This window comes from Motacilla alba, chromosome 6 (genome assembly GCF_015832195.1).
Source record: "Motacilla alba alba isolate MOTALB_02 chromosome 6, Motacilla_alba_V1.0_pri, whole genome shotgun sequence".
NCBI lineage: Eukaryota > Metazoa > Chordata > Aves > Passeriformes > Motacillidae > Motacilla > Motacilla alba.
The window spans coordinates 3,693,793-3,721,336 of NC_052021.1; the positions used below are offsets into that span (position 1 = coordinate 3,693,793).

General features: G+C 48.0%; 1 protein-coding gene across 4 annotated transcripts; it reads left to right on the plus strand.

Moving 5' to 3' along the window:
- On the plus strand, positions 1–27,506 carry CHUK (component of inhibitor of nuclear factor kappa B kinase complex). 4 transcript variants are annotated; one of them, XR_005257360.1, is made up of 22 exons: positions 10,514–10,817; positions 10,887–10,981; positions 12,414–12,528; positions 14,516–14,585; positions 15,278–15,366; positions 15,625–15,714; positions 15,920–16,044; positions 16,449–16,556; positions 17,194–17,329; positions 18,066–18,260; positions 18,607–18,709; positions 19,629–19,752; positions 20,690–20,841; positions 21,678–21,739; positions 22,674–22,783; positions 24,175–24,224; positions 24,345–24,441; positions 24,969–25,116; positions 25,441–25,580; positions 26,514–26,610; positions 27,196–27,314; positions 27,346–27,506. XR_005257360.1 is itself a non-coding variant. In XM_038140634.1 (21 exons), exons 1-21 carry the CDS (start codon positions 10,662–10,664, stop codon positions 27,220–27,222), a joined length of 2,289 nt encoding a protein of 762 aa, XP_037996562.1. In that variant the 5' UTR covers positions 10,514–10,661; the 3' UTR covers positions 27,223–27,501. The 4 variants fall into 4 exon arrangements, 1 of the variants encoding a protein (XP_037996562.1); XM_038140634.1 differs by having other exon boundaries at positions 27,196–27,501; XR_005257361.1 differs by lacking the exons at positions 12,414–12,528; positions 14,516–14,585; positions 15,278–15,366; ... (15 more) ...; positions 27,196–27,314; positions 27,346–27,506 and adding exons at positions 1–145; positions 261–345; positions 753–831; ... (8 more) ...; positions 9,351–9,470; positions 10,208–10,305 and having other exon boundaries at positions 10,423–10,817; positions 10,887–11,489.
- Positions 27,507–27,544: the final 38 nt, after the last annotated feature.

Below are 27,544 nucleotides of genomic sequence, written 5' to 3' on the forward strand. Positions count from 1 at the left end.
AGGCTTCGGGCACCGCCCACCGGCAGCCGGCGGAGCGCTCTGGGCGGCGCACCCGGAAGCGGCGGAGCGCTTTGGGCGGCGCACCCGGAAGTGGCGGGAGGTTCGGGTCGAGCATCTTCGTGATGGCGGCGGCGCCGCTGCGCGTGTGAGTGGCCCGGCACGGGGCGGGATGAGAACGGGGCGGGACAGGGGATGAGGTTGCGGTGGGGCCGGACCGGACCGTGCCGTGTCGGCCGCTCTTACCGCGCGGTGTCCCGCAGGCTGGCGTGCGGCGACGTGGAGGGGCGGCTGGAGGCGATCTTCGGGCGGGTCCGCGCCATCCAGGCCAAGAGCGGCCGCTTCGACGTAAGGCTTGTGGGGCTTGTGGAGCTTGTGCGGGGAGGTGCGCGTGGTGCCGTTCCCGCGGGGTTCCCGTTCCCGTCCCCACACGGCCGAGGCCGGAGCCGGCCCGGGCGGGGGTTCCCGTGCGGGAGATGCGCTCGGGTTCTGCTCGGTGTGAGAAGGCGTTTGCAGCCCCTCAGCGCTCCCTGTCCAGCAGCAAACAGGATTGGGAGGAGCCGTGATCTGCGCACAGGAGGCGGGAGAGCAGCTGGCTGTTCTTTTAAACCCGTTGATGTTGCGTTTAACGCAGATAAACGCAGAGGAATCTTTTCACTTCAGCAAACCAAATGCTGCTGAAGTGGTGCGAAGCCTTTGTGTGTGTGTCCCGTCTGTGGTGAAATGGCAACTCCTGCTTTATCCGGTGTTTTTAGATGCTTTTGTGTGTCGGGAATTTCTTTGGCTCTACTTCGGAGGCAGAATGGGCCGAGTACCGCACGGGGGCCAAGAAAGGTAAGGAGGGAGGGCGGTGTCACCCGGGGGCTGGAATGCGGGAGCATAGCTCGGCACTGCGGTGTTAAATCAGCTATACTCCAGCAGGAAAACCCCCCACAGGAGGGAAGGGTGGGTGTGTGTGGAACACCCCTGGCCGTAGGGCTGTGCATCACCTCGGAGCTGATCTCACGCAGGCAGGGGAGGGTGATGAGGGGGGAGCAGAGCTCGTTCCCCTCCTGCAGCTGTGGCAGCTCCAGGCTGGGGATTCACTCTGCAGGAAGGTTTCCTGTGCTGCTGCTCCCAGAGTGTGCCGGAGGCTCTGACTGGATGGGCTTTGCTGGGCAGTGGGGGCTGGGTGCTGGGATTAAAGCCCACTGAGTGCACGAGGTTTTCTCCCTCAGCTCCAATCCCAACCTACGTGCTCGGTGCTAACAACCCGGACACCCTGAGCTACTTCCCGGACGTGAGCGGCTGTGAGTTGGCTGAGAACATCACCTACCTGGGTAAGGCTGCAGGGAATTTGGGGAATTTTGGGGAGCTCTCTGTGCCTGCTGGGGCTCTCGTCAACGTTCTCTCACCTTCCCACTTCAACACTTTCCTTTTTCTGGGAGTTGTCAGTGGCATTTTTTTCTCTCGTGGTTCAGACTGGAGCTGGGCTTGACGTCAGTACAATCTGTGTAAAATAGGAAAGCAAACCCTGCTTTCTTCTTTTGTTTTTTTTTTTCTTTTCATTTCTTTGATACTGCACTTGCTGAGCAGAAGGAGTAAAGAGCAAGAGCCTCTTTTTTGAAGTAATTTGTAACAGAGCAGGATGTTACCACAGTCCTTTGAATTATTAGGTAGCAGTGATTCTTTTGAAATAGAAATGGGTTCCATTTCATGAAGAAATGCACCATTGTTGGGGTTTGTCCCTTGCTTTATCTTCCTGCAGGTCACTACTTAGAAATAAGGTTGTACAACTAAAAGACACTTCTGTTTGTTGGTCAAATAAAAAAGATGAAAGGGAATGTTCTGAAATTTTTTACATTTTTATTCTTCTGTTGAAACTACTTCAGCTGTTTTTTTGCTTTATCTAAATTGATAGATTTCTAAATGTAATACTGCTTTTAAACAAGGATATATTTTTCTTCAGAATTGTTCGTTTTCTAAATTCACAGCTCAGCAAATCAGCAGTAACTCCAAACCATTTCTGTAATAACAAATTTGTATTTGGTTTAGGAGAAGTTATGCTAAACTTCTTGCATTTAGCTATGTGTAAGAAATCATGTGGTATAATATTGTCCTTCCACTCCTGCTTCTCCTTCAATTGAGCCTTCTTCTCTTTGACTCAGATATTCATTCAATTTTATTCCAGGCTCTTCTACTCCAACACTCTTTACCTTTCTATTTTTTCTCAATTTTCTTTATGTCAGCAATTATTTGTTCAGTCAATTGCCTTATTTGTTCTTCTTATAGCATGCCTGTCTTAATCCCAGAGCACGGGAATAAGATTCCCAGAGCATGCCTGTCCCTGTAGGAGAAGGTTTGAATCAGATTTTGCTCTGTGGCTGTACTGCAGTAGCAGAGGTAACAAGTGAAATGTAGTAAAGCTAAAAGGAAAAACCAAATTCTTTCCAGAATTGCCACCAGGCCAAAAATATAACAAAGTAGAGGCACTTTGTCTAACCCAGGAGGTCTCTCTGACGTTCCTGGATGATCCAAACCCTGGCCAGGGGGGTCAGAGACCCTGGCGTGCAGCCAAAGACCCCTGTGGCTTTGAGTTTGACCCATGGAACCAGTTACCAACTTTATATGAAGAATGAAATGTCACACAGGTTTAGATAACGCAGTAGTAATGATCACAGAATAAAGAGAAAAATGTTAAGATTTTATACACAAGAGTTTGAGACTTTGTACCTGAGAATCTGAAGCTCCAAAATGGAACAATCAAGGCATACCCTGCCCTTTTTTCTTCCTCTTGCTAGCCTCCATAATTTCAGTGATGTTAGCACTTTAGTCTGAAGTAAAAAGTCACTGTCTAACATAAATAATAAGTATTAAAACATAATAATAACTATCAAATACATAACTTAGAGTGTAAAAAACAACACCAACCTCTTAAGCGAACGGTGTGCCTCAAACTAACCTACTAAACAAACCTCAACAAAGCCAGACGAAATAACAATTAATAAACAACCTTAAAAACAACGACCAAAACCCTCTGACTCCTCCTTAAACAGCCAAATTAAAATAAAACCCTTTCTATCACAATCTCAAAACCTCCCCAATAACAGCGACCAGCACAGGGCTTGTCTGAAGAGCCCGGCCGTGGGCAGGCTCGGCTTTGCACCGAGTGACAGGGGGCTCAGCAGAGGAGCTGCCTGTGAGGATGGCCGCAGCGACAGCGAGCCAGCGCTGCTGCTGTCCCTCCCAGGGGACCCTGGCATCCTCAGGGCTGCGTGTGTGTCCCGCAGGCCGCAGGGGCGTGTACAGCGGCTGCTCGGGGCTGCAGATCGCCTACCTGAGCGGCGCCGAGGCGCAGCAGCAGCCGGCGCCCGCCCACTGCTTCAGCGCCAAGGACGTGGCCGAGCTGAAAACCTCCCTGCTGTCGGCCCCCAGCTTCAGGGGTGTGGATATACTGCTGACCTCCCCCTGGCCCAGAGACGTGGGGACGTACGCCAACAGCGCCGTGAGTGTTCTGTTCCTGGGGTTTCGTAAAGCCGTGCCTCTCTGCTTCCTCTCCAAGTTGTGTTCACCCTCTCCAAGTGCTTGAGAAGGCTGGGAGTAAAAACAGGGAGAGCAGATGTTCTGGTTCTTCAGAGAAGAAGGACTGAAGGGAGGAGAATTTGTGAGACTTCAGGGCATTTTATCTGTCCCTGCCACTTTTTAAGTGTTCTGGTGTTTATTTCCTTAAGTATCAGTCAGACCCTCTCCAAGTGCTTGAGAAAGCTGGGAGTAAAAACAGGGAGAGCAGATCTTCTGGTTCTTCAGAGAAGAAGGACTGAAGGGAGGAGAATTTGTGAGACTTCAGGGTATTTTATCTGTCCCTGCCATTTTTTTAAAGTGTTTTGATGTTTATTTCCTTAAGCATCAGTCAGACCCTCTCCAAGAGCTTGAGAAGGCTGGGAGTAAAAACAGGGAGAGCAAATGTTCTGGTTTTCTGATTCTTCAGAGAAGAAGGACTGAAAGGAGGGGGTTTTGTGAGACTTCAGGGCATTTTATCTGTCCCTGTCTCTTTTTAAGTGTTTTGGTGTTTATTTCCTTAAGCATCAGTCAGACCCTCTCCAAGTGCTTGAGAAAGTGCTTGAGAAAGCTGGGAGTAAAAACAGGGAGAGCAGATGTTCTGGTTCTTCAGAGAAGACTGAAAGGAGGGGGTTTTGTGAGACTTCAGGGCATTTTATCTGTCCCTGCTGCTTTTTTAACGTGTTTTGGTGTTTATTTCCTCACATATCAGTCAGGTGGTCTGGTTCTTCCTCAGACTGGATTTTTAGGGTGTTGTTTTGTTTGTGTCCAATTTTATTGTGTTAAGTGATTTTCAGATGATTTGAAACCTGTCTGGACAGCAAGGTCACACACGTGGCAAAAGAATATTTTTTGCTTTCTCTCAGTTTTTTCCAACATCCAAAAAGAGATACAATCCTCAGTTTAAATGCACGAGGAACCTTCCCTCACCAGCCCTGCTGCCCTTGGGGGTTGTAGAGAAAGATTTGTTGGGATTTTCTGGCTCAGAAAGAAAACTGAGATCTCAGAAGTTCCCATGGGCATTCTCTGTAGTTGTTTAACGTGTCATTCTATGTTTGACTTCCCTTGGCATGAATCTTCTGGGAATGTACTCAAGTGTACAGAGAAGTAGATTAAACCTTTCTTTTCCCTGCTCTTGGAGAGGTTTAAATAAAGCTTGGTTTGTGTTTTGTAGGGAGAAATAGATACCAAGAAGTGTGGCTCCAAGTTAGTATCAGATCTAGCTGCGAGTCTCAAACCAAGGTACCATTTTGCTGCCCTGGAGAAGGCCTATTACGAAAGACTTCCTTACAGGTTTGTAAAATCATGTGAAATTTTGTTTATTTTCAAGTAAGGCTTCAGTTTTTAAGGAACACAGGAGGGTTGGTGTGCTGTCTGAGTATCTTCATGGCAGACAGGGGTTCTCTCACTGTCCTTCCAATACTTTTATGTGCCAGTACAGCCAGGTGTTGCTTCCTTACAGGAATCACATGGTGCTACAGGAGACCCCACAGCACGTCACCAGGTTTATTGCCCTTGCTGATGTTGGCAATACGAGCAAGAAAAAGGTACTGACACCCTTGAATCATTCTTCTTTTCTCAAGTACAATAATGGGGCAGTGAGAGGACAACACCAGGCACTTAAAAGCTTGGCTGAAGTGGAGGTATCTGTCTCACTTGAGTAATAGGTACCACTTGCCTGTTAAGTCAGAGGGGTAGGGGCTGCACGTGGTGTTCTGAGGCACAAACCACTGAAAATAACAAACTTCTGGCATGAGGTTTTTAACCTGTCTCTCTTCTCCCCCTAAGAAAGTTAAGGAATATTGCTTGGTAGTTAAGGATGCACAGGATCCAGGCCTGGTAACAAAAAAGGCCAGAAGGAAGGCCTGGAAACAGGCAGGGATCAAGGATGCACTGCATAAACTCCTGGGTGATACACTGGCACAGGGGGTGTATTGCCACATTTGGGGTCACCATTTATTGCCGTGGGTCTTCTGGGCAGCCTAGACTTGGTGAAGGGAAGGAGAGATCTTGACTCCATTTCAGAAGCTGGTTTATTATATTATGATACATATTACATTAAAAAAGACCACACTATAACTATACTACAAAGAACAGAGAGAAAAATTCATCAGAAGGTGAAACAAGAATAGAAAAAAATAAATAACAAAATTCTGTCACTCCCAGAGAGTCCAAGAGCTGCTGCCTCCTGGATTGGCCACCAAGTAGAAACATCCCACATTGACCAATGGAGAAAGCACCTGCTGCATTCCACAGCAGCAGATAACAAATTTACACTTCAAGTTTACACTTGAAGCTGAGGCCTTCTCAGCTTCTCAAGAGAAGAAAATCCTAGCAAAGGGATTTTCACAAAATATCACAACCACAGGGGTGTGTTTTTCCACAAACACTGATGTGCTGAGGAGTGTGGGACTGTTCTGGGGTGTCTTAGTTCATAAATGATCTCCTCAGAGGTGCAGCTGTGGCGGGAGCTGCTTGTCCCTGATTGCCTGTGTTTGTTGCAGTACCTCTATGCCTTCAGCATCGTGCCCATGAGCTCCATGGACCCTGCAGAGCTGGTGAAGCAGCCTCAGGACGTCACGGAAAATCCCTACCGGAAGCTGAGGAAGGAGGCTCCCAAGAGCAAAGCCCCGCTCTCTGCAGAGGTACTGCCCTGTGCTCCTCCCCCTGTGCCTTCCTGCTTCACTCTCTGTGCTCACAGCGCTGCTTGGCTTTCCCTTTGGGATATCTCTGTCCAAAAGTGCCCTGGGGACAGGCTGGGGGAGCTGGGGGGGTTCAGCCTGGAGAAGAGAAGGCTCCAGGGAGAACTTATTGTGGCCTTTCACTTCTTAAAAAAAGACTATAAGAAATATGGGGACAAGAGTTTTTCCTCTTCAGTATTAAAGCCTTCTAATGGCATTTGGCTGGATGGGGTAACTCACTCAAATGTTTTCAACCTCGGGCAAATCTGTGACACATTACATCTCTAAGAAATAAAGCCATTTTTTTGGCACTGGCTGGCAAATGAAAAGATTTGAATAATCCATAAAAGCAGGCAATTCTGCATGTTCAGCATAAGGCTGAATAGGAGAGCATAATCATTTGGGGCAGCTCTCCCTGAAGTTTTTCCCTCACTGAAGCAGACAAAGTCTGCTGCATTACTAGGAGGACAGGTCATCCTGTTCCAGGGTATTCAGAAGGCATTTCTTCCTTGAAAGGGTGCTCAGGCCTTGGCAGGGGCTGCCCAGGGAGCTTTGCAGTGCCCATGCCTGGAGGTGTCCCAGGAAGGGCTGGAGGTGGCACTCAGTGCTCTGGGCTGGGGACAAGGTGGGCACTGGGCACAGCTGGGACTCCATGGGCTGGCAGGGATTCTCCAGCCTCAGAGATTCTGTGATGTTGATGCTTTTCAAAAGCATCAGGAAAAACCTCAGAAAAATCACAGGTCTTCAGGAAAAATCAAATCAAATCTATCTCCTGTCACTTTCTGTGATCAGTTCTAACTGAACATCCTGTTCACTTTTCATTTCCTAAGCAGGAAGAACCGGCCTGTCAGTTTTTCTTTGACTTGAACAAGCATCAGGGAAAGAAACGTCCCTCAGATGGGAAAGAGAGAGGGGACTCCCAGCCTAAGCAAGCCAAGAAACCCCGTAAGTGTGAGGATGCATTTTTCCTGAGCTCTTCCCTCGAGGCTTTGGATGCACCACATCACTCCAAGTTGTTCCTCAAGCTGTCGAGCTGTAGGTGTCAGCTGGCCAGAGAGCTCTGTCACTGCCAGCTGCTGGGGGAGGGCAGGAGGAGGAAGGGTCCCTTGTTTCTGAGGGAAGATAGGCTTCAGCAGGTGACAGAAGGTGACAGAAGCATACTTTCAAAGCTCTTTGGGTCTGTGGTGGTTGAGGTTGGGCTGATGGCATTCACCCTCTGAAGCAGACACTTCCAAAAAGCTCAGCTCAGGTATCACAGTTTGGGTGAATCCAGGTGTTTTGGGTGTGATGGATACGCCAGAGCTGACAAGTGTGTTTGACAGCATCTGCCCTTGTCTTTACCTGTGCAGTAATTTAACCTAATTTTGATTTGTTTGCTTACATTTGCTGGTGATTTCTTATCAGTGAGCTGCAACTACTAACTCCTGGAACTACTAAACTCCTGCTTCATTCCAGGAGAATGGCAGGCAGCAGGGTCTCACTGCCACCCCCTCCTTTCTTGCTGGAATGTCCCTGGCTAGAGCTGTGTGTTTCTGACACCTGAAGCACTTCATAGACTGGGAAGGGTGGCTGGGAAATACCAGGATATATGTGTTCTGACAAATATCCCTTCTGCTAATCCTTGTTTTCTTTCCCAACAAAGCTCAGCCCACGGGGCCCTGCTGGTTCTGCCTGGCCAGCCCGGAGGTGGAGAAGCACTTGGTTGTCAGTATTGGCACGCATGTAAGTACCTGCAGCATGGGCTTTGCTAGGTCAGAATCGTGCTAAGACATGGCCAAACAAAATACAAATCTCCAATTTTAAGTTTAAAACAAACTTTATTTGCAGCTGGCTTTTGGGTTTGCTTTCAGTTCCTTTGCATCTCTTCTACAAACACATAAACTCTTAAAAAGTGAAGCATGGCCCAGTTTTGTTCCAGCAGCAGAGCTGGATTGCAGTGCCAGAACACTTTTTGCTGTGCCAGCCCTCTCTTACCATCTGGCAAAACTTTTCCAGCTGGAAGAAAGCTGGAACCTGCTTTGGCAGCAGGATGCACCAGTGGCAGCTCTGTCTGGGATGGCTGCTTACAGTTCTGTTCTATAGAGATGAAAAAGAAGGTGTCTCCAGGATGTGCTTCAAAATGTTGACTTTGAAGCTCAGTCCATGATTGTTTTATACGCTTTGCTCAAAGTTACTGCTCCTGTATAGCATAATCCACTTACAGGGACAGGTTTCTTCACAGGCTTAGTTTAAAATTTTAAATGGATTTTTGTGTCCGAATAAGAAATTGCTGCCTCAGTGGTGGAGTTCACTCAGCAGCTTCCCTGCAGGCAAGGCATTCCTCTGGCATTCAAAAGATACTATTTTGTTTTTGTCCTTTGGCAGTCTCTTTGTCTCTTTCTAATTCCTCTAGTGATTAATAAATTCAGTATCAAAATAAATTCAAAGAAAATGGTTAATAAACTATCCCTGAGAAGCAACATAGAAGACTCTCCTGTTCCTGAGGCTACTCAGAATGAGTAGTCAGAATAAATCCCTACAGCACAGTGAGTAACTGGTGTGTGTTGTTTCACTCTAGTGCTACCTTGCCCTGGCCAAAGGGGGTTTGTCACCTGACCACGTCCTGATTTTGCCCATTGGGCACTATCAGTCAGTGGTGGACTTGTCTTCAGAGGTGCTGGAAGAAGTCACCAAGTACAAGGCTGCCCTGAAGGAATTTTTCAGGAGCAAGGGGAAGAGATATGTCTTGTTTGAAAGAAACTACAGGAGTCAGCATCTGCAGCTACAGGTATGGTTTGGGTGTCACCTGAATATGAACTCCAGATGAACTGAAAGAGCCATTTTGGGGTTTATCGTGGTGGTTGCTGTGTGTGGCAGGTCTGTAAGTGTATCAGAGCTGTATCAGAACTACCACAGAGATGACAAAGGAGAGGGCAGCGCTGAGAACTTTCAAGCTTGGAGTTTTCAGCTCTCTGTCCAGCTCCTACAGGAAAAAAAACAACTCTCATAAGTTTAAGCCTGTAGAGATGGGTGCTCACCTGTCTTGTGTGATGAGGCTGAGCTGTACTGAGGAGCCAGGAGCTCCAGTGATGCACTGACGGCTTTCTGCAAACGGATTGTCTCGTCGTCTTTGATGGAAATGTCCTCCCTCTGCAGGTCATTCCTGTCCCTCTGGACCTCTGCACTTCTGAAGACATCAAGGAGGCCTTTATCACCCAAGCACAGGAGCAGCAGATTGAACTGTTGGAAATCCCAGAGCACTCGGATATCGCACAAGTACGGGGCCAGATTTCACCTCTTCACTTCCCCCAGTCCTGCCCAAGCTGCTCTTCCCCTCTGAGGTCACTCTGTGGGGTGGGGTCAAGCTGTTGGAGGCAGAATCTCATGGACTTCATCTGGGGATGTGCCAGGATTCTGCTCTGGGAGAAGTTCCCATGAACAACAGATGATTTCTCAGCTGAGAAATGTGAGCGTGGCCTTGTCCTCCAGGAATGTGTTGTATTAGGCTGGGGTGACCTGGATGAGGTCAGGAATGACCAGACCTGCCTGCTGCTCATTTAGTCACTCGTGGCCAAATTAAACCACAAAATATCATAGGTGATCCCAGCAGGAAGTGCCACTGCTCCTGCCTCCCATGGAAGGTATTGTTTGAGCTCAGGCACTGACCTCAGGCAGTTTGTGAGGTTATTTTTCCAAGTTTCCTCTCAGGAGAGAGGACCATGGCATGGGCACAGCTGTGTCCCCAGCCCCTGGACTGGCTGGGAAGAGGGTCTGCTGTCCCCTGGTAGCTCAGAAGGGTGATTAGGATGGGGCTGCCCAGGGAGGACATTGGTGGGGCTGCCCGGGGAGGTGGTGGAGTCGCCAGCCCTGGAGGTGTTTGTGGTACAGACCGGCGTGGCAGTTAGTGCCGTGGTGCGGTGAACGAGCTGGTGACGGCTCCTAGGCTGGACTTGCAGGTGTGGGAGGTGTTTTCCAGCCGGACTGACTCTGGTTCCGTGGTTCCCGTGCCGCAGGTGGCTCAGCCGGGCGCGCCGTACTTCTACGTGGAGCTGGACACGGGGGAGAAGCTGTTCCACCGCATCCGCGGCCGCTTCCCGCTGCAGTTCGGCAGGTGCGTGCCGGCCCCGCGCCCCGCCGTGACGTCACGGTGACAACTCGATAACGTCACGGCGACGCCGCGGTGACGTCACGGCGGCGGCGCGGTGACGTCGCGGCGCTGTCGTTGCAGGGAGGTGCTGGCGAGCGAGGCGCTGCTGGCGCAGCCGCAGCGCGCGGACTGGCGGCAGTGCGCCGCCCAGCGGCCCGAGGAGGCGGCGCAGGCCCGCGCCTTCCGCCGCGACTTCGAGCCCTTCGACTTCTCCCTCCGCGACTGAGGCGGCGCTGCCGGCGGCGGCCCCGGGCGGGCGCGGGCGGCGCCGGGCGGTGACGCGGCAATAAAGGCGGAGCGCCGGAGCGAGCGGCCGAGCCATGGAGCGGGGCGGCCCCCCCGCGCCCGCCGCCGGCGAGCGGGCCCCCGCCGGGGCGGCGCTGCGCGGGCACCCGGCCGGCGGCTGCGGGCCCTGGGAGATGCGCGAGCGCCTGGGCACCGGCGGCTTCGGCAACGTGTGCCTGTACCAGCACCAGGTGGGGCCGGGCCGGGCGGCGGGGAGGGCACGGCCGGGCCGGGGCGGCTGACGGCGCTGTGTCCCGCAGGACTCGGGCGACCGCGTGGCCATCAAGTCGTGCCGGCTGGAGCTCAGCGTCAAGAACAAGGACCGCTGGTGTCACGAGATCGACATCATGAAGAAGTGAGTGCGGCCGGCCGGCACGGCCAGGCACGGCGGCACCGGACGGACAGGGAGAGGGGACCGCCGGGGGCAGTCCGTGCACTGGCCGGGCGAGGGGAGTGCGGGGAGAAAGCCCCGGACCGGCTGGGGAGATGGGACCGTGTTGTGGGACAGCTGGTGCCTCGGCTGCTGAACCAGCTCGGGAGTGGGGACAGCCGGGGTTCGGCCCCATTGTCACCTGGCACGCCTGTGCTGCTTATCTCTCATCCCATGCCCCAGCTCCTGCCTTGGCCTGGGAGCTGGCCACCCCCAAGCCCCCTGCCCTGTTGTGCTGCCTGGGCTGTTCACTCATCTGAAATGCCTCTCACACCACCCTGTGGGCTGAGTTTTGATGTTGTGATTTGGGAACACCCACATGTTCCCATACCCTGCGGTACTTTTGTTTTTGATTTAGCAACCAAGGGATCCTGGAATTGCTTTTTTTTCTGTTACGCTGCCGAATGTAAAGAATAAATTCTCCTTACACTTCCTCGTGAGAAAGTCCATGCTCTGTGCTGCCCACCCTCCCTCTCCAGCAGGTGAAACAGGGCTGGACAGCTTTGGTCTCATGGATGTGGGGGCTGCCTCTGGGTGTTTGGGTCTCACGGAATTGATGCTGAGAGAGAAAGATGCTGGAGCAAGAAATCCTCTGTCCCACTGGTGGGAGCAGGGATGCTCCGAGTTGTCCTCCCCGAGGCCTGCAGTGACCCTGCTGTTCAGGGCTTTTCTGAGCTCCTGCTGTTGCCTTTTTACCCTCACCTGCTCACTGTGTGCCATGACATGGAAACCACTTGCAGGCAACGTGAATTTGTAAGTCAAGGCTTGGTGCTGTCGGATTTGGTTGCTGAAAACAACCACTGAGTTAATAAGCTGCTCTTGCATTTGCGTCCAGAGGCTTCAGAAGATGTAGAGATAAATAATTCACATTCATTTCCTTCTGGATATGTCACTTGTTCCCAAGAGTAGCACGTATTAAAGGCGTTCAGGAGGCAGCTGTTTGAATTCAGCTGCTGGAGTTAGTTTTTCCCTGTGAATGAGGCTTTCACCTGCCTGGTGCAGTTACACATGTGTTAAGGGGTTCTTGTGAAATGCTTGGGCCAGGGGGAATCTGTTCCTACGTACTCATGCACACACACACAGGTAATGACACTGCCAGGACTGCGCAAGAATTCACAACTGGAGTCTGGATCCCCGGCATCAAAGTCCTGTCCCTTGGCTTTGAGACATCATTTCTGCTCATCACTGGTGTGTGTATTCCCAAGGTGTGGATTTTATGCATTGGTACTGGTAGGTACCAGCTGATGAGTGAGCAAGGACTCCTGTGGGGAACAGAAGCCGGCCCTGGAACATAAACCGTGATTGCTGTTGTCTCATTCTCCCAAGAGAGTTCTCATGCAGCTCTCTGTGTGCTTAGGCTGAACCATCCCAACGTGGTCAGAGCCTGTGAGGTTCCGGAGGAGATGAACTTCCTGGTTAACGGCGTTCCTCTCCTGGCCATGGAGTATTGCTCGGGGGGCGACCTGCGCAAGGTAACGCCTGCTTTGCTTTCAGTAACAGCCAAATACCCCAACCAGAGCGTGGCAGTGCTGCTCCTGGCACCGGGGCTGCTCTGTGGAGCTGCTCTTTTTGGCTATGACACCTTGAGAAGGCTGACTTGGAACAGAGGCCAGACAGTTAAAGGAGGGATTTATTAAAAGGATTTCCTCAGTGGATGCACCTTGGGCAGCACAAGAGCCCAGCCAGGGCTGCACCCAAGGTGAACCAAAATGGTCACAAAATGCACGACCGGTCACAGGGTCTCTCACTTTGATCAGTTCTGGAGTTCATTGTCCAGTTCCAGCTCCAGCCCATGCAGTCCCATCCTGCTTGTTTTTCTCTCTTCAGCCCACATTGTTTGTGCTCTTGGGCTGAGATTTGGATCATTTGTCCTTGGTGCCCAGCTGGAGCAGGAATTGTTTTGTCTCCCTGCTCTGTGCAGAGAGCTCACCATCCCCTAATGTGAAGCTCAGACCCACACACTAAAGCAGCACAGAATCTGAAAAATAGAAAAGCTGAAACCTGAGGCATCAGGTACAGGTGTGAGGAAGTTAATGTAGAGTGGGAAAAAACCACGTGTGGGAAACAAGGCTTGTGTTTGTGAAACCAGAGGACAAGCCAAGGGCAGATACTCTTTTATCCTGGTGTGTCCTTTCGTGGAGCTGCTTTAGCATTAGTGCAGCTGCTGACACCCAGCAGATTTGGCTTTGCTGCTGTGTCTCCGTCTGTTGAGAGTCTGACTGGTGTGGATTCACATGTGTCCAGTGTTACCTTACTCTGAGCACAGGGAATGAGCCTGTTTCTGCTTGGGACCTCCAGGGATTCTGAAGCTTTGCTGTTCCTGCTGAACTGGGAACTGCCAATCTGCGCACTGGCAACACCCAGAAGTAAAAGAGCCTCTCAGTAGTTTCCCAGGCAGCGGCTTGGTGACCTGGTAGAGTTTGTGCTCCCTTTCCATTACAGCTGGATTGAGGAAGCAGCAATTTCCAGAGGAGTGAAGCAGCAAATTCCCTGTCAGGATTTGCTTAGAAATCACCTCATCTTTGTGATCAGGAAACTAATTTTTCTGTAGTTTTTGTTACTGGTGTTAAACAGCCCTGGGGAAGGTGAGCAGCTGGTGAATGCAGTAATCCCATCTCATTATATGGTTTTGAGTTGTTAGAAACAGTCCAAGAGACACTTTTAAGGTTTAAGTCACAGTAAAAGAAGGGGAATATATGAAAAAGCTTTTGGGGGTTGCAGGCACAGGCACCTGGCCACGGTCCCAGAGACATCTGGCTGTTGTAGTATTGCAGTAAAAGTTTGGAGACTCCCTGAAGGTAGATCAGAGACCCTGGCTGAGGAGTTAGCTCTACTTGCAATGCAGTGTTTGGTCACTTCATTTCTGATGAATCCTTAGGTGTGGCGTAGATGCTGAAACAATTTAGGAAGTAACATGCTTCATTCCATGTGATGTTCTGTACTGCTTTAAAAAAAAATAATATTTTTTATTTCTGATTATGTTCTTTAAATCTTTCTCTTGTTTGGCATCCTTTGTGTTTCATTTTTTATTTCTGATTATGTTCTTTAAATCTTTCTCTTGTTTGGCATCCTTTGTGTTTCCTTTCATTATTAATTCCTTGTGAATCCATCATGAGGGCTGAAGCATCTCAGTCATCTCTGAAAGTCTTGAGTGCAGTAAAAGTCAGAAATTGCTGAAGCTGCTTTTATTGACAGCTCATCAAGACAGTGCTGAGGGGGAGCCTTCCTTGCCTGCAGCCCTGCCTTTGTCTCCTACCCCTTTTCTTTCTGAATTTTCATTTTGTTGGAGTTGTTTTCTTCTTGGCCATGATTTTGTTGCTCAAAATCAACTGCCCCATGCAGCTGGAGTGTCCCTGAGCTGTGCTGTTTGCTGGGTAGCTTGAAAAGGAGATGGAGAATGTTGGTTTTTGCTGTTAACTGCTGCAAGTGTGGGTCTGAACATCTTTTGCTTTTTTGTAGCTGCTGAACAAACCAGAAAACTGCTGTGGGTTGAAGGAAAGTCAAATCCTTTCTCTGCTTAGTGACATTGGTATGTAGTTAATGTTTTCTTTTTGTTTGGTTTTTTTTGTTTGTTTCTTTTTCAAGTGTAGTGGCATTTTCATTTTTCAGCTGACCATGAAAAGGGAACTGAAATGAACAGGGTATTAAAAAAATCACGCCCTTGGGAAGTACCTGGTTTTTTTGGACACCATGGGAAGGAAGAGCTGTCTGATAAAGGGCAATGCCTGGGTTTCTCTAGGAAAAAGCTTTTCCAGGAAAGCTCCTTGTTTTCTTAATTCTCTAACAGATAACCTGTCACTGCTTATAGGAAGAGCTAGTTTTGGCATGAGAAGGTATTTCAGAGTACTGGCCTGGACTTCTGTCCTTTCAGTGCTCAAGAGGGCTTCCAGCTGAATCCCTGAAATAAAAAGCAACTCTGCTTGCTTTATCCTTGTTCCCCTTCCAAAATGTTTTGGGTTGTTTTTGTTTTCCTTGTTCCCCTTCCAGAATGTTTTGGGGTTTTTTTTTTCATAGTAAGTTGAGTGTCTTTGGCATGTCTTTGCAAAGATGTGAAAATGCAGAGGAGAAGAAACACAAGTTTGGAAGCTGTTGAATGTAGAAATGAGCAGTGGTAAATCATGGAAGGCTGGGAATTTGCCCCCCCAATATTAAGTTTTTATCAGATTTACATTTAATCAATGTGGATTTTATTTCCTGTTAAATCAAACACGTGTCTTCCAGGGTCTGGTATCCAGTATTTGCATGAGAACAGAATTATACACAGAGATTTAAAGCCTGAAAATATTGTTCTTCAGGATGAAGGTGGGAAGGTAAGTCAGGTGGTCAGTGTGTTTCCACTGTCATTTCTGGAAGTTGTCACATTGAACTGGACTGAAAACTGAACTGTGCATTTACTAAAAGCTTTAACACCATTGCTGAAGCTTTGCCATGGACTTTCTCCAGGATTTCCACTCTGGCTTTCCTCTTGAGAGTATTCTGTGGCTGTCGCTGAGCAGATTTTGGGTTGTTTGGTGGTTTTTTTCCCCTCAGCATTTGCTCTTCTGATGAACTGTTTAAACTGTTCGCAGATTGTTCACAAAATAATAGACCTGGGATATGCAAAGGATCTGGATCAAGGGAGTTTGTGCACTTCATTTGTTGGAACATTGCAATATCTGGTAAGACTCTTTTTGGTGTCACCAGCACTGAGGCAGGGCAGCTGTGGCTTGGCACTGCCAAGGGCTGAAACCTCCAAAAATGGAGATCCTGGGGACCTGTCCCAAGGGTGTCCCCTCTCAGGGAGCCAAACCTGGATGCAGCTTTGTCTCTGCAGAAATGCAAGGAAACACCACAGTCAAAGTGTCTTTTTATGATCGTTTTTAGGCTCCAGAACTCTTTGAGAACAAATCCTACTCAGTTACTGTTGATTACTGGAGCTTTGGGACAATGGTGTTTGAATGCATTGCAGGATTTAGACCTTTCTTACATAATCTACAGCCATTTGCCTGGTAAGACACGAATTCTGGAAGAGGTTCTTGGAAGTGCTAACGCTTAAACCTGTGCTGAAAGACTTTAACCTGCTGCACATGGAGGTTTCTGCTTGTCTTGCTGTGCCTGGAGTGTGTGTTTTTCTTGGTTTTGAAAAGGGTGGTTCTGAAACAGAGAAAAATAGGAAACTTGGGTTTGTGTTAGAACAAAAGAAGAGGTGAATCTTTCCAGAGGCAGAGTTTATTGGAAGGGCTCCTCTCTTCCACACGGAGATGTTCTGGGTGGATTGAAAACGGCATCTTTGTCCTGAAAGATGAGTTTGTTTTCTAAAGCTGCTGGACGCTGACCCCTTTTTGCTGTCTTCAGTTCCTCCCTTACAAAAGTAACACTCCTCAGCATATACACAAAGGATTTTATTTCCCAGGCACGAGAAGATCAAGAAGAAGGACCCAAAGCACATCTTTGCCTCTGAGGAGATGGACGGGGAGGTTCACTTCAGCACCCACCTGCCGCAGCCTCATAGCCTCTGCAGGTACGTGTGTCCTCATCCTAGGGTGTTGTCATCTATGCATATATTTAACAGGAATTTTATACTATCATCTCTTTCTTACAAAAGTTTCATACCTATTCGGTGTTTTCTGGTGAGCAGCTCCCCTGAGCACACCCTTCCTCTCTCACCAGGTAACCGACTGACTCCAGTTCCCTTCCTGCTTCAGGGCATGCCCTCTTAACACACCATCCCACTCTTTTATAGCTCCTGTGGTTCTTATTAGTTACAGCTGTGGCCTGTTGAAGTTAGGCCTTCTCCTCATTTTTGATTATTGGCCCAGCTGCAGCTCTTTGGGGTAGGATTATTTTCTATACCATCTCTATTCTATCCCCCCACACCAGGGGACAGTTCTTGTCTTCTAAACTGAGGGCTCTTCCTCCTTTACCCGAGCTTGAGAGCTCCTCCTTCTTTCTCCAGGGTGTTTCAAGCTCCTGGCAAGCAGCTGTTTGCTCTTAAGGGATAGCCAGTGGCTCTTTTTTTGGTACTTTGGGCTCTCCGGTGCCCGTTGCCCACAAAGATGGTCAGAGCCTATTGAATAGTGCACAAAGGAGAGGCCCAGGAAGCTGGGCTGCTTCACCCTGGTGAAGGCCTCCTGTTTCTTACAGCCCTTCTGCTTTAGTTTGATTGTAGAGCCCATGGAAAGCTGGTTGCAGCTGATGCTGAATTGGGATCCACAGCAGAGGGGTGGAGGTTCAGACCCTGAGAGCGGGCGTCCGAGGTGTTTCCTGATAATGGATCACATACTGAATCTGAAGGTGAGTGGCGGCTGTTACTGGCTGTAAAGGCCTTCTGAAAGCATCCCAGAGGACAGAGAGTGTTCAGTAGCACAGCTGTGATCCTGGCATCATCCAGGCTGAGGAGGAATTGTTCTTCCTGGTGTCAGGAAGTGAGTGCGTGCACAGTGTGTCCAGTACATACCAGAAGACAAAACAACTCCTGTAATATTAATCTCTAGCTTTACATTTGGAGTAGAAGGATGACCCTGTATTACTGTTTGTTATTTTGGAAAGGGCTCACCAGGATCAAATAAGGTTTAATATTTGGTAATAACAGTTTTCCCAGACTTCCCTGTTGATGCTGTGACCTCTGCGTGTATTCATATGCTGTAGTAATGCCTGTAGTAGAACAGAGGTGCAGTGTAGTAGAACTGATTTTTCCCCTTCAAACAGTTACTTGAGCTTTGCTGGAGTCAGACTAGCCAAGGCAAGCCTGTGTAGAAACAGGAGGATAATTTTGTCTCAATTCTTTTGGTGTAATTAAGCTGCAGCAGGGTTTGTAAAAGGTCTTAGTGTGTTGGATTGTTGATTTCTCTGACATTAAAAGTTACAGGCCCAGGCTTTGAGTTTTTTATCTGAGCTTTACTCCTGAACTGATAATTGTGGTTATTAAAACCAAATTATGCTCTCATTCTGCTCTGTGCTCCATCCCAGGCTTGTGTGCCTTTTTCTTTGATACCCAAGGATTTGTAATCTACTTGTCCTGTTTTTACAGATAGTACACATCCTAAACATGACCTCTGCCAAGATTGTGTCCTTCCTTTTGCATCCTGAGGAAAGCCTTCATTCCCTTCAGAATCGTATTGAGTTTGAGACTGGCATAAGCACAGGAAATCAGGAGCTGCTGTTGGAAACAGGGATTTGCCTGGACCCTCGGAAACCTGCCTCCCAGTGTGTTATTGATGGCGTGGTAAGAAGGAGTCTGTTCGTGTCCTCCACATTCTCAGAGAATTTAAAATCTTAGGGAAGGTAAATGGCCTAAATCTTTTCCCACAGGAGACAGTTTGCTCTGTAAATGTAGTAACTCTAAAGATCTTTTATTGGGTAATGTAAGCATGGTTCTGTCATTGTACTCTGCCTAGATATTTAATTAATTGCTAGCAAAGAGTTCTGTCTTCCTGTGGGATCTATCAAAATAAGTTTTTAAAGGCACTTGGTAAGAGAGAGTGCCCACAACAATTAGTTCATGATGTACTGGGTTAGTAGAAGCTGCTTGGGGTTTCTCTTGCTGATATTCTCTTCTGTTTTCTTCCCAGAGGGGCTGGGACAGCTACATGGTCTACTTGTTTGATAAAAGCAAAACTGTCTATGACGGCCCCTTTGCTTCTCGGAGTCTGTCTGACCGTGTCAACTACATTGGTGAGTGTGCTGTTCTCATGCAAAATGAAATGAAATCTGCTTTATAAACCCCTGTGTGTTGTCTTGAAGGGCTCTGTCTGATTCAAAGAGAATCATGTAAGAACCTGAAGCAGCTTCACTCGTGTCCTGATGGCAGAGCCCTGGCATCACCAGTTTAGGCTGTGTATGGAAGCTGCTTCTCTGCTTGTCTCCTGAGATGACAGCAGTCACTGCACAACCTAACAGATCTCTCTCTGAAGGTTTATTTATCATAAATCTGCATCTGTATGAATGACCCTGTGTACCTCTATGAAAGAAAAGTAGCGTCAGGGGACAGGAGGTGTCTGCTGGGATACTGCATGTAAAGACAGTGCCTTGTGACACGCAGTTACTGTTCAGTAACTTAATTTTCTTTGGCCTATCTCCACTGGTTTTCCTCATCTTCCAGTGTCACTCAGGTTTTTCTGTGTTCTGGGCTGTTTTATTCTGGTGAATCTCACAGCATGACACCATTGTACCGAATCTCTTGGAGCAAAGGCTTTTTACACCATGTTATTGATAATCCAGTGTACTGACAGCTCCCATCTCTGTCAGGAGACCTTTTCCCCTTAAACATCCACATCAGGAAATCTGAGAGGAAACCTACAAAGCGTTTGAAGACATTTTCAGATGAAACAGATCAGGACAGTGACCAGTATCAGTGCTGAATGGAGCAACTAAATTTGCTACCTTGGGCTTTAGAGTTTTTTGGCCAAAACCCCCCACAGGGTTTAACCTGCTCCGTCACAGGTTGTCACATACCTGGGGAGCTGTGACATGAAAAGCTCATACATGCTTCAGCAGCATCACCTAGGAATGGAGCAGAACTTCCCTGGCTGCCTAGGCACCTGAAGCAGGAATCAGGGATGTTGTCACTGCAGTGTGTTTCTCCTGTGTTCAGTGCCGGACAGCAAAATCCAGCTGCCGATCCCGCAGCTGCGCAAGGTGTGGGCAGAAGCGGTTCACTACGTCATTGGGCTGAAGGAGGATTACAGCAGGCTCTTCCAGGGACAGAGAGCTGCCATGTGAGTTGTCACCCACTCAGAGGGAGCAGTGCTATGCCAGCACGAGGTCTGTTTGCCTGGAATCGTGCGTCTCGGGGAGTTTTGTTCCCTGAAGTTTTACAGCCCTCTGCTGTTCTGTGCCTTTACGTTATAAAACATATTTGGGCTGGGAGCTTATTCCACTCCAGGAATTGTGCTGGGCAATGCCTGACATTGATCACAACCAAAATACACTTGAATATACTCAGAGGCTCACAGCGTGGCTGAGGTTAACGGGTGTGGGAAATGGATTTGTAGAGAATTTTCAAAGCTTAACAGAAGGCTCACACAGTGTGTGCATTTGTATGCTAACCTTGAGATAAGAAATGCTGACTTAGAAGTGTCACAGAACAGGACAGACATCGTGGAGAGAGAAATGGAACCAGAAACAAGTTTCTAAGTACTGCCTTGTAAAAAAGACTGGATACTTTGGAGAAATAGAGCTGTGAAAGATGCATTGTAGCGGGACCCAGGAGGGGCAGTTTTAGATAATTGCCTTTAAGGCATTTACAGCATGGTGTGGCTAAAGCTGATAGGCCAAGAAACACTTGTAATGTAATTAGGAAGTGGTTGGATTCTGATTGTGCTGGTGTGAATTATAACATCTGTATTGTCTCACCCTTCACATGAGACTGAAAATGGAGTAAAAGTTTTTAAGACACCTCTCAGTTGCCCATCTCTGGGTCAGAAAAGGGCATGACCTGACAGATGGGGACCTCTGGAAGTCCTCCAGCCCAATCCATGCTCAAAAAGAACCACATCCAGACAGCTCTCATATATTTCTGAGGGTGGAAACTCCACGACCTCTCTGGGCAGCTGGTGCCAATGCTGACTCACCCTGAGAGTAGGAGAATTTCCTCTTTTTGAAGCCCAGGTAGGCTTTCCAGCTCATGTCTGCTGTCCTTGCTCCATCTGTTAGGCTCAGCCTCCTCCGGTACAACGCCAACCTGATCAAAATGAAGAACAACATGGTGTCAGCATCCCAGCAGCTGAAAGCAAAGCTGGAATTCTTCCACCAGAGCATTCGCCTCGACCTGGAGAGATACAGTGACCAGATGGCTTATGGCATATGTAGGTAGTGGGGAACACTTGTCTGGGTGCCTCCTGTGATCCTGTAAAGGAGCTCAGCATCTTTATGGGTGTATTTTAGCTAGGGGAGGTGCAGGAGAAGAGTTTGGCAGGAGGATAAAACCCAGAATGTTTTTGGAGACCTCCAGTGACAATGAGACAGGTGGTCAGCCGTTCTCCACTGAGAATAGAAAACAGGATCATTAATGGTACTGGTGATGTAAATATTTGCTATTTATTCATTCAGAGTTTGATTCATTTGGAGTTCTGACTGGGCAGGAGCTGCTGCACTTGCTGACAGTGCTAATGAGCTGCTGTGCTCGTTATCAGCAGAAACCATTTGTCAGGATGAGAGATGGGTTTAAAGAGCACCAGCTACAGTTTCATGTCCCAAAAGCAAATAGTGTTCAAGAGAGAGCAGCAAGATTTACTTGCAGTTTGAATACATATGGCTAAAAAATGCAACCTGAGTCAAAAATGATGACTGGGCTGAAGGATGATGATGGGAAATGGAAAGACACTGTGAGCTGGGTTTGGACAGTCTGTGTTCAATCAGAAGTGGCAGTTGTTGAGCTTAATGGTGAGTTTGAAGACTCAGAGTTGTTTTAGGCCAGTGATTGCAAGCAGTGAAATCCTGCCTAAGGGTTTGTGTGTAAGTTAAGGCTGAGCACAGAGTTGCAGCTTTGCTGTCTCTGTGATCTCTGTGTCGTGGCTCCTGCTGGGAGATTCAGCATCATGTTCCTTGTGTTCAAATTACACCAATATAGATGAAGTCCAGGTCTTGCTTTATTTTGGTGTCTTAATATCTTTTTATAAGTCAGCACCTCTTTTTTCTTAAGCTTCAGAGAAGATGCTCAAAGCCTGGAAGGAAATGGAAGAGAAAGCCTCTCAGTGTGCACAGGTAGGGGATGTTAAAGAAGCTGCATTATCTCTGTGTGAAGAAGACTGTGACAAGAATTTAGTGTGTCATATGTGCCACTGCTGTGTCCCTTCAGTGTTTCATATCCTGCCTGCTGTGGGAAGGGGAATACCATTGCAGGTGCATTAAAAAAGACACAGAGTCCTGTCACCACGTTGTTTGAATGGATTTGGAGAAAAACAACAAAAGTCACCAGATTTTCAGCTCTCTGAAAATGAAAGTGGAACGCAGAGAGTTGTTACTTGTTGCCCAAAAGAAATGGTGTTGCTCTGGATCAGGAGTCTTCCTGCTGGATCTGCTGCTCACAGAAATTCCCACTGAAGCTGAAAACCAGTCATGTGCTATGCAGCAATTTCAAAATTGCAGGATTTCACTGAGGAGTACAGACAGGAATCACTGGCAGGCTGCAAGTCAATATGCAAATCAGTTTTAAATGAGAGTCATCTCTTTTTTTATTATCTAAAGAATGGATGAAAAGGTGGCTGCTTCTAGCAGAGTAATTGAATTGAATTGTCTCTGGCTTTTTCCAGACAAGCAGGAACCTCATCCAATACTTACTTGGCAGACCATCAGAATTATGTTCTGTTATTCCACCTGCCCTGCCCCTTATCGGGGATGGAAAATGTTTATTCACAGGGATATCTGAGTCTGTCCAGGAGGCAGTCCAGAGACACAGAGAGATGATTTATGCAGAAACTGATTTTTCTCAGCCAGTGTTGTCTGTCAGAGGTTTGGTTGTAGGTGATGCCATGCTCTGAGAACAAAAACCTCAATTATTGTAGCAGCGCTGTGCCAAAGAGCTTTTTTGTCTCCTAAACTCTGCGGGTCAGCCCATTATCCAAACGAGTGTTCTGGGGGGTCTTTGTCTCCTTGATTTCTCTCCTTGAGTCTGATGTGTGCCCACATTTCACCTCAGGCTGAAGATATTGGCTACCTGGATGAGCAGATCATGGCTCTGCACACGGAGATTGTGGAGCTGCAGAAGAGCCCGTATGCAAGGCGCCAGGGAGAGGTCATGGAGAGCCTGTAAGCCCTGGCCTTCTCATTCTCACTGCATAGAATTGGCTCTTGTGTATTTCTGTGTCTCAGGGGAGTTTTCCCCTCTGTAGCTGGTTCTCTCAGCGATTTTGAAATGCTGACCACAAGTACAGAGTAGTGTATGGTTGATTTGAGATAATTTTGCTTGTGAAAGGAAAGATCCCACCACTTGTGGGACACTTCCCTGTCACTGAACTGTGAAACCTCATCTTACAAGAGCCCAGGACTGAGATAAATCTTGGTCTCAACTGGGGATTTCCTTTTGTGTTGGAGAGGAGTGACTTTCTTACTGTTGATTGAGAAAACTTCGTGATCATTGTAAAATCCTGTTAAATACCTTCAGTATTTTCAAATCAAGGGTAAATATCTCGTGGGTACTTGGATATTTGGAAAGTTGATTTTTTTTCTTTTGGAAAGTATTAAAATGTGAAAGAGCCAAGTGGTATTTCTGATCTTGAGAAGACATGGGAAGCAGTTACTGGGCTGCTGCTGAGAGCACGAGTGGCAGTTCCAAAAGAGAGGGATTGAACAGCCATTAAATCTGTTAGTAAGAGCTCTTCAGAACAACTCTGACTGTTCAGGGAGAAAATGTGCCTGCTCCTGGCATGTTCTCCCCCCTGCCTCTTTGCAAAGTTGCTTTTCATCTGTGTAGTTGCAGCAGAACTGGGGCACAGGGGAGGAAGTGGTGCAAAGGAGAAGCCACGTCCTGCAGCAGCATCTCAAACTAATCAGGATCGTGCCTCCTTAGACATTATTTTTAAGCAATTCCACCACTGCAGACCAGGATCAGGGCTGGGAAACTCCTCCAGTTTCTGACAGACTGGGATTTAGAGCAGGAAGGATTTTGTTCAAGGCTGGAAGTTTTCAGTGTGACTGTTTTTGAAATACTTGAAAGAAGTAATGTTTATTTAATGGGAAGAAGAGAAGCACAGTTGTCTTGCTTGTGATGCAGCTGTCTCCTTCCATTTACAGAATTTCACCAAAATTCAGGCAAAAAATGCAGAGCAGGAACAAGAATTTCTCAGGCAGTTGTGCAGTCACAGTTTCAAAACTGAAATCAGATAATGAAGGATAGAGGGGAAAGAAAACACAGCTGAGCCACGGCAAGATCTGAAACTGAAAATAAGCTCCACTTGGTGTGGTTTTCTGAGAAGAAATTGCATAGCTGGAGAAAAAGAGAGACAGCTTTGGGGAAAGTGTTGGAATCCATCTCAGAAAGAGCATCCCTGTGCTCCAAAGGCCGTGGCTGTGTCCCCGCTGTAGGAGAAGGGGAGAAGGACAGGGGTCTGAGTTCAGAAAGGCATCCCTTCACTGCAGTGGTTTTTTTTTGAGTCAGCTGGCTGTTGGCACTTGCCTGAATCGTATTCTTCTTTTTAAAGGGAACAGAGAGCCATAGACCTGTACAAGCAATTAAAGGCACGACCTCCAGGTATGGAAGAAGATGATTTAAAGAGTGTTTCACACTTGTACCCCGTGATTAATTGTTCTGAACTGAAAGCCAGGGAATACTGTTAGGGTTTACTAACGTGGTGGTTGCTGGCCCTTCCAGATCATGCCTACAGTGACAGCACAGACATGGTGAAGATCATTGTGCAGACGGTGCAGAGCCAGGACCGAGTCCTCAAGGAGCTCTTTGGCCACCTCAGGTACTTTATGCAGGCAAAAACCCCAAACAAATCCAGCCTGAAGCATTTGGAGCTTTGTAGTAGGAAAAGATAGGGAGAACCATGGAGGTCAGAGCCCAAAAAGCTCCATTCACATTTCTCATAGCATTAATTCTGCTCCTCTGTGTTGAGTTTCCACTTAATTTTTAAAAACATGACTGTTAGCATCCAAGAGTTCACTTTAAAATGAGGCAAATTCTGCCAGTTGGAAGTTGAAATTCAAATCCTCAAAGGAAAAGAATTAAAAAAAAAGTTCCTTCAAAAATTCAAAAGAAAAAAAAAACTTCAAATTCAAAGGAAAAATGTAGCAGTGTTACAGAGTTGAGAAGATACCACAGGATTTGTATATTAATTTTATATATATATTAATTTGTATATTTTAATTTAATTTTTATATTAATATTAATTATAAGTATCCCAATTTTCCATTTTTCTTGAATCTCAAGGTGGGGCTTTTGGTTTTGCCAGAATGTGCTGGGAAGTGACTTTGTGTTTGGTTTTTATTCTAGCAAGCTCTTGGGCTGCAAGCAGAAGATCATTGACCTGCTCCCCGAGATTGAAGTGGCTCTAAACAACATCAAGGAAGCTGACAACTCAGTGATGCAGATGCAGGGAAAAAGACAAAGGGAGATCTGGCATTTGCTGAAAATTGCTTGTGTGAGTAGCTGTTGGGTTATTTGTTTGCACTGCTTCCAGTGCACGAGCCAGGAAGTAAACTCAGCAAGAAGGGCTGACTGCCACACCACGGTTGTATTTTTTTTTCCTGCAGAGAAAGGCAGTCTGAGATGGTAAAAGCAGAAGCTAAATAGGTGCTTTCCTGGTTAAAGTGTTAAAGAGTACTCTTTTTGCATTAATTACAGTACCTGAAGCCATCTCCTGGTTCCCAGGTGTGTGTGTGTGTTACCAGCAGTGCTGATGTGCAATCCCAAATCTTGCCTGTGTAGCATTGAAGCCGAAATTCTCCTCAATTCCTTTTTGCAGACTCAGAGCTCCTCTCGATCCCTGGTCAGCTCTAGCCTGGAAGGGACAGCCTCAACTGCAGCAGCCACGTGGCTCCCCCAGAGCTCCTCAGGGAACACAGCTCCTCACCCTCTGTCCTCGCTGGCAGCTCCTGAAGATGGGTGTGTATTGTGTTTGTGGGGTGCCCCATGGCAGGGAGCGGTGATGAATCTGACTCCATGCTCTCAGAAGGCTAATTTGTTATTTTATGATAATATATTAAACAGTGCTATACTAAATTATACTAAAGAGTACAGGAAGGATACTTACAGAAGGCTGAAAAGCTCATAATGAAAACCCGTGACTCTCCAGAGTCCAACACAGCTTGGCCATAATTGGCCAATAAGTCAAAACAATTCACATGAAACCAATGAAACAATCTCCAAACTCATTCCTCATGTGAGCACAGCACAGGAGAAGCAAATGAGATAGGAATTGTTTTCCTTTTCTCTGAGGCCTCTCAGCTTCCCAGGGAGAAATCCTGGGCGAAGGGATTTTATCAGAGGATGTGAATGAGCTGCAGGGAGCTCACTATCTCAGGGCTCTATCCTTCCCAGAGCAGTTGCAGGAGTTTGTGTGTCACTAAAGCTCTACAGAGTCAGGGATGTGGTTGAACTGTCTGTTCAGAGATCTCTGCTCTCTGTTTCTGAGCCGGTTCCAGGTGCTGCATGCCCTGCTGAAGGCCTGTGCCACCATTTATTGCATGTCCTGTTGTTCCTCCTTGGGCCTGCATCTGGTTCTTGGGGCCCCTCTCCCTCAGTCCATGCTGAGCTGTGTGGAGCTGAGGGGGTTTTGCTCTTTGCTTTGTTAACAATTTTAATTATGTTCTGTCAGTGTGAAGCCATTCCCCTTTGTCCTGCCTCCTCCAGGCAGGTTTTTGTGTCACCTACCTCTGCACAAACTACAAATCACTTGTTTGGGTTTTTTTTGTTTGTTTGTTTGGTTTTATTTTTTTTTTTTTTCCTCCCCAAGTACAGCAGCACCTTTTGATGGGGGTGTCACTTTTGGTGCTGCTTGAAATCCATCCCCTTTAGGGCTTCTTTTCCTTCCTGCAGGGAGAATTTTTCTGACATGATCCGGGAGAATGTGAATTACCTGGAGCTCTTCAGCAGCATTCTGCAGGAGGTGAGGCAGGAGCAGAACAGCTTGATGGTAAGTGCTGGTGCATCTGCCAGGACCTGGCTTTCGGGGGACACCCCGGGGTGCCCTGGGGACATGGAGAACTCCTTGAATAGGAAAAGGCTGCTCCAAGCTCCATCCAGCCTGGCCATGGACACTTCAGGGATTCAGGGGCAGCCCCAGCTTCTCAGGGCACCCTGTGCCAGTGTGCATGGACACATATTTCTTCCCAAAATCCCACCTAGCCCTGCCCTCTGGCAGTGGGAAGCCATTCCCCCTTGTCTTGGCACTCCAGGCCGATGGCCATAGTCTCTTTGCATCTTTCCTGTAGCCTCTTCAGGCCCTGCAAGGCCACAGTGAGGTCACCCCAAAGCTTCTCCTCTCCAGCTGACCAATCCCAGCTCTCTCTTTGCTCAGAGGAGAGAGGAGGGAAATCCTTTGGGGAATCCCTTCATCTCCAAACTGGAGTGGACTCACAGGGCTCCTGTGCTGTACTGCACTGTGTTAACTCCTGGGAGCATCCTTTCCGAGGGCAGTTTCTGATTTTTCATCAAGCCAGACACACATCTGGCAGCCAGACGCTGTGCTCAGTTGTTTTTTTTTTGCTCCTCTTTGCAGAGTTTTGACTGGAGCTGGCTGAAGTAGCCCCAGGAGCCGAGGTGCTGCATCACCCAAGTGCCTTCTGCGTGCTGAGGGCCATCTTTTCTGTGGGACGCGGCGGTGTGGTGTTTATTGACATCACCGAGTCACCCCCCGGTGTTTATTGACATCACCGTGTCACCCACCGGCTGTCCCCTAGGGAGCGGCCTGGCCCGGCCCGTGGAGCCTCCTCAGGGCGGGGGGCGCGGGCAGGGCCCGTCGCTGCCGTGTGTCCCCTGCATGTATAGCGCGTGTATATATAATAAACTCTGTGGTGACACCCCCGCGCACTCTGAGGCCTGCTCGCTGCCGCGCCGCCGTCGCCAGC

What these genes read in the sequence shown, in the direction of transcription:
- CHUK (XM_038140634.1), top strand. Translation starts at nt 10,662, where the DNA reads ATGGAGCGGGGCGGCCCCCCCGCGCCCGCCGCCGGCGAGCGGGCCCCC. An exon ending in GAGATCGACATCATGAAGAA is followed by an intron (nt 10,982 to 12,413) that starts GTGAGTGCGGCC and finishes CTGTGTGCTTAG; the next exon opens with GCTGAACCATCCCAACGTGG. An exon ending in ATTTGCTGAAAATTGCTTGT is followed by an intron (nt 25,117 to 25,440) that starts GTGAGTAGCTGT and finishes TCCTTTTTGCAG; the next exon opens with ACTCAGAGCTCCTCTCGATC.